The sequence below is a fragment of the Neolamprologus brichardi genome, chromosome 7, assembly GCF_056152115.1.
Source record: "Neolamprologus brichardi isolate AB-2024 chromosome 7, ASM5615211v1, whole genome shotgun sequence".
Taxonomy (NCBI): Eukaryota; Metazoa; Chordata; class Actinopteri; order Cichliformes; family Cichlidae; genus Neolamprologus; species Neolamprologus brichardi.
The window spans coordinates 27,775,991-27,791,433 of record NC_142110.1 but is presented as its reverse complement, the minus strand read 5'-3'; the positions used below and the strand labels follow the sequence as shown (position 1 = coordinate 27,791,433).

The window sequence follows — 15,443 nt, the reverse complement described above, 5'->3', positions numbered from 1 at the left end:
TCTGTGTGTGTGTGAGTGTCTGTCTGTGTTCTAAGTGATAAAATTATTATTAAAATAATCCAGTGATTAAGAAAAGGATGAAATCAAAAACAACAGGAGCTGCTCAGCTTTGCATGATTCACAGTTCAAAATAAATCTTCTTTGCATTATTCTGCACCTTCAAACAAAAAGCAACAATTCTGAGTGAAATGCAAAGTCATAGATTATTAATTTATTCATGCAATGCTTCATATAAACTGAATGTATACAAGCCAACATTAAATGTATGGTTTCACTACTACAGGTAATTTTACATGCTGTGCATCTCTGTGATAAGCTGAGTGTTTGGATCACTGCAGCCTGACTGGGACTCCTGAACACACACTGAACTCAGTATTCGACACTCTGCTCGTGGTTAACATCACACAGTATTAACGTGTCCAGTCAAAGTCGGGCATTTTGAGCGATTTGCCTGTAGTCAGAAGGATGCAGATGGAGGGATATGTGTGGTTCAGAGTCCTGTTTGGGAGTTTAAACTATTTAAAGAAGAGAAGAATCCCAGCATGCGTTGTTAAGTCTCCTCAGTGTGTGTGTGTGTGTGTGTGTCCCCAGACTCAGGGATGTGTTTATGATGGAAACAGGCTCTTTGTCTTGAGAGCTGATTTAACAGAGCCAGCCTGTCATTAACGTGAAGGTAGTCTCTGTGAGGCCTCTGTGTCACTCACATACTCAGTGTGTCTCTGCTTGGTCCTCAGACTTCTGCTGTAATCTCAACATGCATGACTGTAATCTGCATGGTGCGAGGAGGGGGGACAAAGAGAGCCTAGAAAATGAGGAAAAAACAAACAAAAAGACAGAGGGGGGAGGGGAAGGGGTGGGGGCAGTGGGGCAATACTGCCTAATTGCCACCATGCTGCTCTCCACAGGGAGCACAGCAGAACTGTGAGTGGGCAGTAATGAGTGTGTTCAGTGTTTCTGGGAGGGGATAGTACATGCCTCCTGCTCTGCTTCATCAGCACAGACAGACAGGCTGGAAACAATAATCAGCTCCTCAGCCCGGCTCTGCTGATGATAGCTTATTTTCTTTTTCCTATCAAACCCGAAGCTCCAAACCGGCCCTAAACGCATCCCAACGTTTCACAAACACACGCGCAGCGCTCGGGCCAAAACGGTTCTGCCTAATAGAACCACAACCCATCACTGTGCTCACGTGCAGCAGAAACTGATACCGGACAGACGGTATCGGTGTGCCAGCTGTTTTTACCTCGTTTCCACCAATCCAGAGCCAGATCCACACGATCCCACTGAAACAGAGACCTGTGAGCTGCAGCTCCTCTTCCGTCCAGCAGAGACAGCAGTGAGTCCGTCCCAATAGACTCCTAATTTTAAAGCATTTATACAACTTGCGCCATTCACCAATTTATTATTCCTACACTCACCTGTTTAAATTGGATTAAGGCTTAAAGTTTGCATTACTACAGCCGTGGCCCCCTTTGGCAGGTTGATGGGGACACAGGTGGCTGTAGCTGCTAGCTGTCTGCTAACTGGATCTCTGGACCATGTTTGTGGCTCTCGGAGCCTTTTGGAGCATTTTTGATGACATCATGAGGCCAATAAAATGGCTGCTGTGAAGTTACTGTACTAACAGACCATCCAAGAGCTCCAGCTGGGCTCATAACACTTTTATATACGTGGGGGCGACATATGGACAGGTACAGCTCTAATTAACAGACTTTCACTCATCCAACCCGGATTTCAGACTCTCTGGAAAGTCTGCTCCCAATATTGTTTATACAGATACCTGCTGAGATGAAGACAGCAGACAGCTAGCAGCCACAGCCGCCTGTGTCTGTAGTATTTAATGTTTGTAGTTTTTGTCCGCAAATAATCACTAACTACTACCTGAGCGGGACATAAACTGGATATGAAGACTTCAACATAAAAGTTTTGCCTTATGAAAGATGTTAACTGCAACCCTGACTTTTACTTTGAAGGTACTGAACTTTCTCTATTTCCAGTTTACATCCCATTTTTTACAGTTTTACTACTACTTAGGTAGTAGTTAGTGAATATTGGCAGACAAACAAGAAAATATATTTTTGAGACTCAAAATTTGGTCTTAGTGTTGGGGTTACAATTAGGTTATGGTTAGGTTATGATATGAAAACAAGTGTGTGTATGTATATGTATGTTTGCTGTAAACGCGTTTATTTCTGCTGTAAATGTCGGACACGTTAACACGGGAGTGTATGGGGGCTGACCCGCCGCTGGCGCCCCTGCTGGCCGCTGGGGGAGCTGCAGAGTGCGGAATTTGAGGCCCGGGATCTGTGCTCGGCATCTGCGGTGGAAGTGTGTCCTGTTTCAGTCCGTGAGGGCACAAAGTGTCTAACTGCTCCTTTAAACTCTGAAAGTCTCCTTTTCTCCGTGTGAACTCCTCCTCCTCTGCGCGCAGATAGGATCAACCTGTTGTGCCTGATCCGGGATCAGCTCAGCCCGCGGCCCCGTGCACCCGGCTCCGGTGAACTGATCCGGGGCCAGTGCAGGTCCCCTGCTCCTCCAGCCTCCACCCCCGCAGTCTTTTCCTTCCACTCCACTTGAGTGCAGCCCGTCTCCGTTCCCACGCCTCCAGTGATCGTCTTGAATCAGCAAACTGCGCGATATGCGGAAACGAGCAGAGTAAAACCGCAGCGGTGTGCGGAATTATGCACGTTTCAGAGCGGACTAACGATGCAGGGATCACCGTGGGCAGGCCTTCCACTTTCTCCGCTGGAGGAGTAACTGCACACAGGGGACATGAACTTTTCGGGCTTGCTTATTAAGATGTCGACGGTCCGTCCGTGAGGGATTTAAAATTCTAGTTTCATGTTTGGTGGGACGGGGTGTTTTAAAATCATTGAAGCATCTGTGGCTGAGACTTTGCTTTTGTAAGGAGGTTTTTCTTGGAGGAGCTCGGCTGAAGGAGGACCGCGCTCCTCAGGAATTCGACGCCTGAAGCTGAAGTGTCCGTGAACGCCGCACGGAGCTAGTTAGCATGTAAGCTAGCCGTTGGGGGGAGTTTTCTATTTATTTGACGGATTAAACGGATAGAAAAAGCCGTTAAGTTGGCATTAACGCTGACTTTGAGGAGGTCCCGCACAGTCGACCTTAGCTAACTACTTTCCCGGGAGAGGGCTTCGGTGTTCCGGGACTTTTGTGTACTAACTGCGAGTTAGCCCTTAAGTCGCTTCTAGTGTTAGCCGTCGTTAGCGTCCAGCCATGCCGCAGCTGAGCCGGGAGGACGGCGACGACCTGGGTGCCAGCGACGAGCTCATCGCCTTCAAAGACGAAGGTGAGCAGGAGGAGAAGCGCAACGTGTCCGCCGAGCGAGATCTGGACGACGTCAAGTCCTCCCTGGTCAACGAGTCAGAGACCAACAGCAGCTCGGACTCAGAGGTGAGTCAAAGCGGGGCCACAGCGGGGCAGCCGGGACCCCAGCGGGCTATCGGCGCTGTGTTTACCCGCCCCGTGTGCTCCTCTGTGCAGGCAGACCGGCGCCCCGAGCCCCGTCCAGGTGTGGCGAGCAGGGGCAGGCAGAGCCAGCTGAGCGAGGAAGGTAAGAGCCACAGTGCTGCTTTATGAAGTTTATGAGCCCGCTGGGAGGGAGATGGTCTCCAGCAGCAGAACACCTGGACACGGAGCTCTGTGTACCCGAGACCAGGTGAAACCTCCAAGAGACACACCTGTAACAGAGTCCAGGTGTTTCTGGGTACTTTATTGACATCATCCTCTATTGTCATTTAGATTGTTTTATTTCCAGCCCTATTTTACACCCATGTTTCTGTATTTGTAAACATGTCTGACCTTTTTTATTAATATTTTAAGCATATATTTTCTGCATTTAAAGGATAATGCCACATTTATGTTTACATTATTTATATAAATATTTCTGGGTGTCTCAGAGCGCTATTAGCAGTTATATTTACAAACACTTATTATGTTTATTTGCTATATATTTTAGTTTATTGCAAGTATTTTGACTGTTTTAATTGTTTTAGAAAATTTTATTGGGTTAATGTAATTTCTTGGACAACCTGTCTTGCTTCATGTATTTGCTCCTGACTTTGTTGGAATCTTATTTTAATTATATTGAGTGCGTTTCACGTCTTGTAGACATTTAAGTACATTTTGAATGTAACATTTTTAGAAATTATTTAAATTTGATGTAATATATACAAAATAATAAATATTAATATTAATTAAAATTATTGTTGAATATTTAAATATTAATAATATTTCTCATGCATATTTCTGTCATATAATGTTTGTTTATTTTTTAAATATTAATAGTTTTGGGGGGGTTTAAATTTTTGCTACAAATATTCAGTATTTTATATCTCTCTCATTGGCTCTTTTAGAACACTTTATTTATTTTAATTAGATATTTTAGTAATGATAAATTACTTAAAAGAAATTTTTCATTACCTTGATTTAAATTTTGTTTTTGGTATTGAATTCTTTTAGCCGACATTTTTGTGCTTAAACGTGTAAGCTTCCTGCTTCCAGCAGTGCGGTGAAGTCAGAGGGTGTTTAGAGTCGTGAATTCCTGATCTTAATCAGAATGAGGGTTTCACTGGAGATGCAGCTGATTAATAATCTGATTCAGGTCTTGGGCTGTAAAAGCTGAACTGAATGTGAGCCTGAACTTGAACTGGTCTCAGGTCAGCGTGCACTGTTGATCCTTTTTATCTGTTTCTCAGCTCTGAGGAAGCAGCAGCGTGATGGAGGCCTCCTCCAGCCCTCGCCCTACGTCGGGTACCCGTTCTTCATGTTCCCTGACCTTGGGAACCTCTGTAGCCCGTACCTCGCCAATGGAGCCCTGACGGCGGGTGCCCGAACGGTAAGATGCAGACACAGAGATGCTGAAAGTGTTTTTTCATTTGGTTTTCATTTTTTGTTTTCATTCAAATTTTAATTACTTTTTTTTTTTTTTTTAGATTTTTGTCAATGTTATCTGAAAAACATAAAATGTTATCTATAGAATTTAAAATTTTATTATTGAATTTTTTTAATTGATTTTATGTTTTTCAAATATTTTATCAATTTGAGCATTTTTATTTATTTGTTTATGTATTGATTTACTTTTTTAGGTGATTTATTTTTAGATGTGTACTTACAGTTGGTACAGCTCTGTCACGCTCGTGCACATGAAGCCATTCACGTGACACACTTTAACCCGACAGAAGGCCGCAGCAGAGACGAAAATCACGCTGACTCACCTGAAGGCTGCGTGCACGAGCGTGTGTGTGGTTGGGCAGGTCGAGCTCAGTGACGAGCTGCAGATTAGCTGCTGTAGCTTGGGGTTGGCGAGCTGGGATTAGAGGTTAATGCAGTGTGACGGTGAGGGGCTCTGATCTGAAGGTTGCTCTCGGGTAGAGGCGGGGCTTAAAGCAAACCGTGGTTACAGAGCAAAGTGGATGCTGACGAGAAGAAGGTGGTTTTACGGTTGTTCAGCCTGGCACCAGAGGTGGAGGATGATTGGTGCCACTCCCTGAGGTTGTCACAAATAAATCATTTTCCCCCTGAGGCCACATTTCATGTCAGTTTTACAGCCGAGTATTCCCAGGAACCCAGGTCTGGGGTTTCTTTCCTTCTCCTGTGTGTTTAAAGTCTGAAAGCTCTCAGGTGGGTTTGTTATTGTTATCATTACCCGAGAGCTGGTTAGCTAAGTCGCAGTTTGGCCTCCGGCTACTGAAACGTCTTTTGACAGAAACACTGAGAAAAGAGCATCAGGATAAAACTGACTCTGCAGTGGATTTCAGGTTCAGAAAAATTACATTTTTGTAATTTCTCTTCAAATTATTTTACATGTGTGATAACCAAAAGTGGGTTATGTTCATCGTTGAGATTACACAAGACAGAAAAAGAAGCCTTTATGCAGCTGCTGAAAGACCAGAGCCGGGTCCAGGTGTCGAGTACGAGCCACACCTGCAGTCTGGTGATGCTGCTCAGGTGTGAAATAGCACAGGTATCCCTGCTCTGCTCACAGTTCAGACCTCCTGCACCCCTCTCAGGCTACGTCCACACTAGCCCAGATAGATTTGAAAACGGTGTTTTCATCTGAAAACGCGCCGCGTCCACACTAGCGTTTTCAGTCGTTTTCAAAGAGTTGTGCGTCCATATTGAAATGGCCCAAAACGCTTACGTTCCAGTCCTGCGCATTTGAAAAAGCGAGTGAGAATTAAAGAATTTGAAGAAAAGCTGCCTGGAGCATGTACAAACTGGTATTAATCTTTTTTTTAGGGCTGTCAAAATTGAGAGCAAACAAAGCAACTGCTGTATAATGCACTCTGCTATCTTTGTTTAGTTGGTCACATGACTGCATCACATGACTAAAATGTGTCATCATTTTAGAAAGTCTGCGTTTTCCAGTGTCCACACTGCGACTGGACAGCTCCGTTTTGAAATGTAGGTGTTTTCGAGAGCGTTTTCAAAATGCTGCATTTTTCCTTGAGGAAAACGCCGTCTCAGTGTGGATGGGAGGCCAAAACGGAGAGAAAACGATGCGTTTTCACACAAAAACGCATTAGTGTGGACGTAGCCTCAGTGTTGTGGAGGAGGAGGAGGTGCGCCTGGCAATCTGAGGGCGTCAGAGTAACCAGGCTGTCATTAATTGGGCACTGCAAACATGGGCACGTGCGCACACACACACACACACACACACACTCACTCCATACATAGACACTGCAAATACACTAGCTTCAAGGATCTGAAAGGTGTGTGTGTGTGTGTGTGTGTGTGTGTGTGTTGTAATTTGAGCGTGTCAGTCCTGTTTTTTGGTAACACGTGCATGTTGATACAGGCGAATGTCTCCATTTAAAGCTGCCCACACACTCAGGCCCTTTGCAGGTTAGTGCATGGACTGTTTACAAAAGATTGATGGGGCACTGTGACATCATTATTGGTGTTTAAACTGGTGATTTATAAACACCACCTGGCAGACCCAGGACACGCTGGAGAGATTATATCTCTCGGCTGGCCTGGGAACGCCTTGGTGTTCCTCCGGACAAGCTGGAGGAGGTGGCTGGGGAGAGGGAGGTCTGGGCTTCTCTGCTTGGGTTGCTGCCCATGCAACCCGGTCCCGGATAAGCAGAAGAGGATGGATGGATTTATAAACACGTGACAGGAGAGCAGGTTTGGAAGCATGTTCATGTCTGCTGTACTGTCTTGATGATGTTCAGTCATCCAGTCCCAAAAAGGTGAATGTGTTCATCTACACATGAATTTTCAGTCACTCATCCAAGTGACCAATCATTTCTCCCAAAGTTGGACATTTCAGTGTGGGCCTCGCCTGCTGGCCGTCAGAGGAACTGCAGCTTTCTGACTTTAATCTTTTAGCCTGAGGTTACAGCTGGTTCTCCACCTGCTCTGTGGGGTGGTGTCTGAATGTCTGCATAGAAGCCTCTGCAGAACAGAAAACAACACGATGATTATATTTTTATTATATCTATATTTTTGTGCGAGCTTTGGATTTAATCCCAACTTGAACCAGTTTAACCAGTCTGATGTGCTGTTTTCAGTGTTTCTGTTTTGAGTTGAATCTCAGACCTGTGGGGACACGCTGGTGAAGTGTTGGCGATTCTTATTTTACACATAGAGCTTCTCAGTTTGTTTGCAGTGCTGTAATCAGCATCTGACTGATTGGCTGAGCCGGCTTGCAGTCAGTCACACCTGAGCTGTAGTGAATAGAAGCAGGAGGACCGAGGGGGCTGGGCTTTAAAAGGTTGTTGATAAAGCCGGCCGTGTGTGTGTGTGCTTGTTTAGTTAAAGTTGGTCCCTCTCAGCAGGCTAGACAGTCCCACAGCTCCTTTGTTTTCCTTCATATTGTCTGCAGAGTCTTAAAATACCAGGAGGACAACCTGTTTAAACTCCCTCACACACAGAGGGACACACACACTAATGCACACTAACACACAGTCACACACACACAGTTCTGCTTTCTTCACTGTGTTCCTGTACACAGAACAGAAACAGTTTATTCCCAAACGTGGAGGAAACAGGAAGCGCTTGCTGCTCGCTGCAGATCTGGGTCAGACTGATGGTTCATGACACACGCTCTGACATCATCAAACTGAAGGCGTCTCCTTCATCTGATCCAGAGGCAGAACCCGGACCATCAGGACCAGAACAGGAAGATGAGGCATCAGCTCGATAGGTGTCTTCACCTCCCAGTCTCAGATCAGCAGTCAGGGTGGACTGCTCCTCCCAACCTCGCCCTCCAGGAAACGAAGGCCATTACATCCCTAAGAAAAGACCACAGCACCATAGTTCTGATTCAGCCAATCATCGCTCCAGAATAACCTCCAACAGCTGGACAGCGAAAACCACCTCGACCACAATCACTGCCTCCTCCATCCCACAGCACGGTGTAGGTGGACCCCCAGAGACCTACAGAAAGGAGCTCCATTCAGGCTGGAATTGCAGGTTGAGGTGGAGCATCTTCAGGACCCTAAAAGCAGCCGGATGACTGAGCAACTGACGTAGCTGAGCTGTGGACGTAAGTCAGGCCAAACATGTCTGCTGTTCGCCGTGAGCCAACGCTTCTGAATCCACCCAGGGCATCCTGCCACCATCAGCACGCCTCTTTTTCACTCAGGGTTACACAGCACTACTTCCCGGGGGGGGGGTCTGCTTTGTTTATTTTGGAGTGCCTCTGTAACCCTGAGGTTGGACTCTGGAAGGAAGCTGCCGTCATTCTTCTACCCGGGGATCGCAGCAAGTCATGGAGATGTTCAGACTCTGCTGCTCTGGCTAGACTGCAACAGAAAGTCCTACTCAGTAACTTCCTGTTACTCTAAATATGTTATGACACTGCCTACCACTAGGTGTTGCACCGCTCTGTGTAAACAAGCGAGGCGGAAAGTGAGACGCTGCAAAGGAAGTCATCTCACTGCAGTGTGTGTGTGTGTGTGTGTGTGTTTATATGCTTGTTACAGAGCGTGGGAGCAGATAAGAGCTGTGTTCTTATTGGTGGTTCATGGTGTTTTGTGGACTTTGAGCACGTACTGCTCACCTGCTCAGGTGCTTGGTGGTGATGTCACTGCAGTCCAGAAGGTACATCAGAGCCACAGTGGTCCTGTGGTTAAGGGTCAGGGGTCACAGCTGATTGGAGGACTGAGCACCTGGGGTCTGTTTACATTTGATAAAGTGAGGGGGATGGGGGTGTGTGTTTGTGGAAGGGGTGGGGTCAGAACAACTTCGGTTTAGATCTAATCTGTCCCTCTTCTTCCTCCCGTGTAAGCCAGGTCATTGGTCCATTCATTAGTGGGTGTGGCCCTGTGTTGGTGTTTCTGGTGTGCAGGAATGTAAACATGCGTCACAAAGTGCGATGTCTCATCTTGGTGTCAGTGTTTCCTGCAACACTGACACACAGAGCTTCAGATCAACACACCTGGACAGGTCACATCATCACCCCCATCACTGCACATTATCAGCACTCACCTGAACATCCAGGTGGGTCAGAGTGTTTCAGTGCAGCTGTTAAAGTAAAGATGCACCGTGTGTGTTCAGAGCCCGGACACACACACACTTTGGTGCCGCTGCAGCAGTGAGTTTGTTCATCCTGATTTGAGGAAACGAGGTGTCCAGATGGTGTAATATGACTTCCTGTGAGCTGTTCTCCTGCAGACATGAACCTGATCTGTGAACGTGTTCTTGGACACACGTGTTGAAGCTTCACTTGGATGAAAACAGAAGTGGGAGTGTCGGGTTCTGCCTGTGTGGCGTTGCTCAGACGAGGCTTAGGTGAAACGTGTCTGAGCAGCTTTCGTTCCAGCATTGATGGAGTTTGATCAGTTATGACAGAGCTGCTGGAACACGCGGTGCTCAGCCAGCTTAGCTAAAGTCTGCAAAAGTCTGACCTTTCAGTTCCTCCACCAATAAGTTTGCTTCGTTTTCATAAGATGGGCAACCTCAGTGATGAGTTTACATTTCACAGTGAGTTTGAGGCCGGAAGCTGCTCCTGTGGGCATTCTGTGGATTAGTCTGACCTGCTGGGAGGAAACTCAGACGTGGCCTTCAGCAAAGACTTTATTAGGCTGAGGAAGATGATTTCCTTCAGGCTTTAATCCCTTCATCCAGATTTGTGTCAGTGCTGGGATTACTGGTAAATATTGCATAGAAATCATGACCAACGTGTGTGTGTGTGTGTGTGTGTGTGTGTGTGTGTGTGTGTGTGTGTGTGTGTGTGTGTGTGTGTGTGTGTGTGTGTGTGTGTGTGTGTGTGTGTGTGTGTGTGTGTGTGTGTGTGTGTGTGTGTGTGTGTGTGTGTGTGTGTGTGTGTCCACAGTACCTGCCCTTTCAGTGGCCGCTGCTCGACGTCCCAGGAAGAGCATCCGTCAGAGACACAGCGACTCCCTCACACCTGGTAAGAGCTTAGAGATGAAACTAACATCAGCTCCGTCCTGATTGGTTCTCAGGCAGGTGGAGGATGATGTTTCTCCAGTTTATCATGTTGTCATGGAGATAGTCACTGATTCAACATGTGAGGTTAAAACAAGCCGGACCGTGCTCCTTCTCATCCTCATCCTCACCATCACCACGCTGTAAATCAGGGCGATGTGCACAGCCTCTTATGGAGAGTGCACTTGTTTATTTACTGCTCCGATCAGCTGCTCTGCCTTTGTAGTTGCAGTGCGCCCTCTGGTGGACAAACACAGCCATTTCATCCATCTCTTCTTCACTTCTTTGAGTTTCATTCTTCTGATGTTGCAGTTTTAATGATGTCCTGGTGGATTTGCACACAGAAGAGCCGTCAGAAAGCTTTAATCCGATCATTCTGTTCTTCCAGTTCTGCGCTAATCCCGCTAACTGCTTCCCTATTACTGAGTCACCCTCACATAGCAGTATTACAGTAGTGTCAGACCAAGGTCTGGGTCGGGGAGTCGCTCTGAGGCATCAGTAACACGAAGAGCTATTTATAAGAAAATAATCTGTCCTTCCTCTGATACAATAATCCAGAACCCTGAGATTATAATCTCATATTCATCTTTGCCTCTTAGCTGCTGTCTCTGTGTCCATTTGCAGTCCAGCAGTGTGCCGATAGTGCAGCATCCCCACGTGTCCCACCTCCACCCGCTGCTGTCCTATAGCCCCGAGGCCTTCTCCCCACCGAGGGCCTCACCTGGCTTCTCTCCTGAAGCAGGTAAGCGGCATCCCTGCCTCCATCTTTAATCCTGTGGGCATGATGGTGAAGCTGAAGCATGAAGCTGAGTTGTCTCTGCAGCAGGGGTGTCCCGGTCTCCTCACGCCTCCTGCTACCCGGTCTCCCCTGGAGCCATGCCTCAGATCCCACACCCTCTGGGATGGCTGTGAGTACCACACACACACACACACACACACACACACACACACACACACACACACACACACACGGTTCAGGGTTTCCATGGTAATCTCACAATTACATCACAGCCCTCACAGGAAACAATGATGCTGTTTCTGAGGGAAGAGAAAAAACTCAGTCACATGGAAGCACAGAGGAAATGTACTGAAGTACCACTGCTGACCTGGATCACTGATGCTCTGCAGTGACCCTTTCAGCCAATCAGAGCTGAGCTCTTCTGGCACAGTTATGAATGAGGAAGCGACAGAGCGAGTGCAAGGAGCTGAACTTTCTGTTTGTTGATCTAGTTCAACCTGAAGGCTCCCGCTGACCAGGAAGTCATAAAAACATGGCATCACGACGATTCATGTGAAACCTGCCGTACCTGTACAATCAGCTGCTGAATAACACAGGCTCGTGTTTACCTTAAACTGGTAAAAGCTGGAGAATCAGAGCGATGCTTCCAGGAAAACCCCCGGCCTTAAACACTGAGGGGACACGCCCACCTCCTCGGCCGTCCTGATTGGCAGATCCAGTCGTGGGGTCGGCGAGAGGTTTCTGCACACGTTACACGGCTGTCAGCTAACAAGAAGTCCTCACATCTGCTCGTGTTTCTGTCTGCAGGCAGGGCCAGCACATGTACCCCATAGCCGGGGGCTTCTCGCCGGCAGCACTCGCCATGAACGCCTCCATGTCGAGGTAAGTGACCGAGACTAAACACACCGTTTTGATGCTCATGTGTAGTTTGAATCAGCTCCACCTGCTCACTGCGGCTGAAGTGAAGCGTGATCCTCACACCTTATCGCCTCATGTCAGAGTTCCTCGTATTACTCCTCAGGCTTCAGGATGCCTTGCGGGATCACGTGTTGTGTTAGCAAAGTAAAAGCTTTACATGTCGAGTCAGTTTGGATTATTGTGGGTTTATTTTGTTTAAAATGACAAATAAACAAAATAAAACAAAACATAAAGAAAAAAATCCAGATCCATATTTTAAAAACAGGTGAGCCAGGCCAGTTTTCTCACATTGTTGAAAGTGTTATAGCTCAAGCTGATTTAATTAACATATATTATCCTGGACTCTTCAGGGTAAAGTAGGTGTTAAAATAAACATGTCCATATTTAATGCAGTTTCTTGTTTTTTGTGGTAAAACTGTTCATATTTCTTCAGTTCAGCATGAAAGTTAATGGAAAATAGCATTTTCTTTGTTTTTGTCTCATTTCCTATTCTGCGTGCTTTATTTCACTGTTGGAATTCAACAATATACCAACTGTATACCATTCATAAACCATCTCTGTCTGTGTGACGCTTTTATTAGTGCATGTTCAGATATGGGACGTAGCAGCACTCCTTGAATTGTTGCTTTGTTAATGATTCAGTAGTATTTAACCTTTCCCTGTTCTGTTCAGTCTGGTGTCGAGCAGCTTCTCTCCTCGCTTGGTGCACACCCCTCAGTTGTCCGTCCCCCACCCCGCCATCGTCCGCACCGAAGTCAAGCAGGAGCCTGAAAGTGATAGCTGCGACGGAGGCGGGGCCAGCAGCGTTCAGCCAAGGTAAAAATAAATGGCCTCACAGTTTAATTCCAGCAGCTGCTCCTCCCACCCATTTTGTCACCAAGGTTACACTCACCCGTCTCACACCTGTGTCCCCACAGGAAGGCGACACCTGAAACCAAGCGCGAGGGCGATGAGGACAGGAAGCTGCACATCAAGAAGCCGCTGAACGCCTTTATGCTGTACATGAGGGAGGAGCGGCCCAAAGTGGTCGCCATGTGCAAAGTGAAGGAGAGCTCGTCCATCAACCAGATCCTCGGACAGAGGGTACTGCACCAGGGGGCGGAGCTTTATTTTTAGTCTAATGTCTTTACACATTTTAACATTCCAGACACATTTTATTCACATATTCATGTTCAGATATTCATGTTTTCATATTTGCATTTATTTCACGTTTAAAATGTAAAATTATTGACAGTTGTGATGTTTTCAGAATAAATCAAGTTTTTATTCTTGATTCATAAATCAAGACAATTATGAATAAAATAAATTTTAATAATTAAGTTGTCATTTGGACAGAAAGTTGGAGGTCAGAGGTCACTCTTAGTGACATTATGGAGAAAGTGATGTCAGGTGTAGCGTCATAAAGCCGTCGGGATGAATTGAAGAATCTAAAGTTCAGAAAGGATCGAATCAGTTTCATGTTTGAGATTTAAACTTTATTAAAATTACATAAAGGAAAGTTGTAAGATTCTCTGAATCATCAAACATTCAAAGTTATGATGAAATCATTTCATCACAGCTAAAATAATAGTAAAGTCGTGTGATGAGGTAGATTGTCCCTTCTTGATCCTACTTCCTGTTAAAAGAGGGTTCTTCCTCCTCACTGTGGCCGAGTCCTGCAGGGTTATGTAAATAAATATAAGTATATATAAATAAGTTTAGAATTATCTCATTGGTGGGTTTGTTTGTTTGTTTGTTTTCCGTGTTCGTGGATTCGTCATTTTTCACGTGTCTGCTGTGTTTTTTCCATCCTCAGTGGCACTCACTGACAAAGGACGAGCAGGCCAAATACTACGAGCTGGCACGCCAAGAGAGGCTCCTGCACTCCAAGCTTTACCCCGGCTGGTCGGCCAGAGACAACTATGTGAGTATGAAAGTCGCGTGATCATGTGTCACATGTTCGTGTCAGCTGACATGCTCACGGATCGTTTCCTGCAGGGGAAGAAGAAGAAGAGGAAGAGGGCGAGGATGGAGATGAAGCTCGAAGGTAAGGCAATGTTTACTGTTTTCTTTGTGACGATGTAGAAAATGTCACAATGATGTCACTTTTGTGCGTCTGCTCCTCAGTTGCCGCGGCAGCACCGTCAGACAACTTCCCCCCGCAGCTGAAGAGGCCTCGTGTCTCCGTGGGAGCCGAGGACCCACCGCCGCCTCCACTGCACACACAGACTGCACAGGCGCGCCATCACCTGACGCAGCCGCACACCGTCTCTCACCTGACACACACCCACCTGTCACAGGCAAGCCCCGCCTCCTCCTTGGACTCTCCCGCGACTCCCACCATGTCGCTGGCCTCGCCCGCTGCCCCAGCGCCGACGCACACGGAGCACACACACTCATCGTCCTTCAGTGGGCACACGTCACCGTACCCCGAGCAGCTGCAGCCGCTCTCCCTTACCACCAAGCCCCAGCGGCCACCACTGTCCCTGAACCGCGCCACCATCACCACGGGCCCCTCCACGCCTTCCTCCAACACCGCCTCGTCCCCACCACAACGGCCCCCTCCTCTGCGCTCTCAGCCTTTCCTGGCCCCGCCTCCTACCTCTTCGAGCTCTCACGGTGCCTTAACTCAGCAGCTCCGAAGAACCAATCAGCCGTGACAAACGGCGTGAGAAACACAAATAAATTCTGACCTCGTTTTTACCGCCACTGTTTTTTATGCTCTTTTCTATCCGTGTCATGTTTGTATGTTTGTACGAGAATACAAGGACGTGTAATTGGTCAATATTTGACTGCACCTCGGACTCCAAGGAACTATTTTTACACTTTTTCAGGAAGTAACGCGAGGGGGTGGGGCTTAGTTTGTTTAACATGTTTTTTTTACCTGGTAGTTTTGAGTGTAAACAGATTTCCTGTTTCCTCCTCTTTGTCAATAAACCTTCACTCAGCTCTCACCTGAAGTTTTAGAGCTCTCTGTGTGCAGTGTCAGACAGGCTCTGACTCTGGGGTCAAAGATCATCATCGAAACATCACGCCCCATTGTTTTTATCTCATTTACTGTTTGCAGCAGATTATCCAAGTCTCTGGAATCAGTCAGGAATATTTTGAAAAAAATCAAGCCTAGATAATGTCCGACATTAACGTCATGAATTATAAAGAAAACGAAAATGAGACTAAACAAGAAAAATAAAGGTGCACACATACACGGTACTTTAATACCCGCAGGCTTTTTCTTTGTTGCTTCCAGAGTTTCAGTGTTTTGTGTGGACGAAGGAAAAAGAAAACTTGGCTGATGTGCCGTGTTTTTGGATCAAGCCGAATTATTTCATGGATATGGTTACAGTGGGGCAAAAAAAGTATTTAGTCAGCCACCGATTGTGCAAGTTCCCCC

The 15,443-nt window shown here is 46.6% G+C and overlaps 1 protein-coding gene across 2 annotated transcripts; it reads left to right on the top strand.

Annotated features, from left to right (window-relative positions):
- The first annotated feature begins 2,293 nt into the window (after nucleotides 1–2,293).
- On the top strand, nucleotides 2,294–15,086 carry tcf7l1a (transcription factor 7 like 1a). 2 transcript variants are annotated; one of them, XM_087843414.1, is made up of 12 exons: nucleotides 2,294–3,411; nucleotides 3,502–3,571; nucleotides 4,716–4,855; nucleotides 10,304–10,381; nucleotides 11,041–11,158; nucleotides 11,243–11,324; nucleotides 11,963–12,037; nucleotides 12,746–12,889; nucleotides 12,991–13,156; nucleotides 13,869–13,976; nucleotides 14,051–14,099; nucleotides 14,180–15,086. In XM_087843414.1, exons 1-12 carry the CDS (start codon nucleotides 3,235–3,237, stop codon nucleotides 14,710–14,712), a joined length of 1,740 nt encoding a protein of 579 aa, XP_087699540.1. In that variant the 5' UTR covers nucleotides 2,294–3,234; the 3' UTR covers nucleotides 14,713–15,086. The 2 variants fall into 2 exon arrangements, with proteins under 2 accessions (XP_087699540.1, XP_006782250.1); XM_006782187.3 differs by having other exon boundaries at nucleotides 2,296–3,411; nucleotides 11,240–11,324; nucleotides 14,180–15,084.
- The last annotated feature ends 357 nt before the right edge of the window (nucleotides 15,087–15,443 follow it).

Bases quoted from the DNA above. Each gene is read 5' to 3' on its own strand.
- tcf7l1a (XM_006782187.3), top strand. From the start codon at position 3,235: ATGCCGCAGCTGAGCCGGGAGGACGGCGACGACCTGGGTGCCAGCGAC. The intron at 3,572-4,715 runs GTAAGAGCCACA...TCTGTTTCTCAG, and splicing joins GAGCCAGCTGAGCGAGGAAG to CTCTGAGGAAGCAGCAGCGT. The intron at 11,325-11,962 runs GTGAGTACCACA...TTCTGTCTGCAG, and splicing joins CCACACCCTCTGGGATGGCT to GCAGGGCCAGCACATGTACC.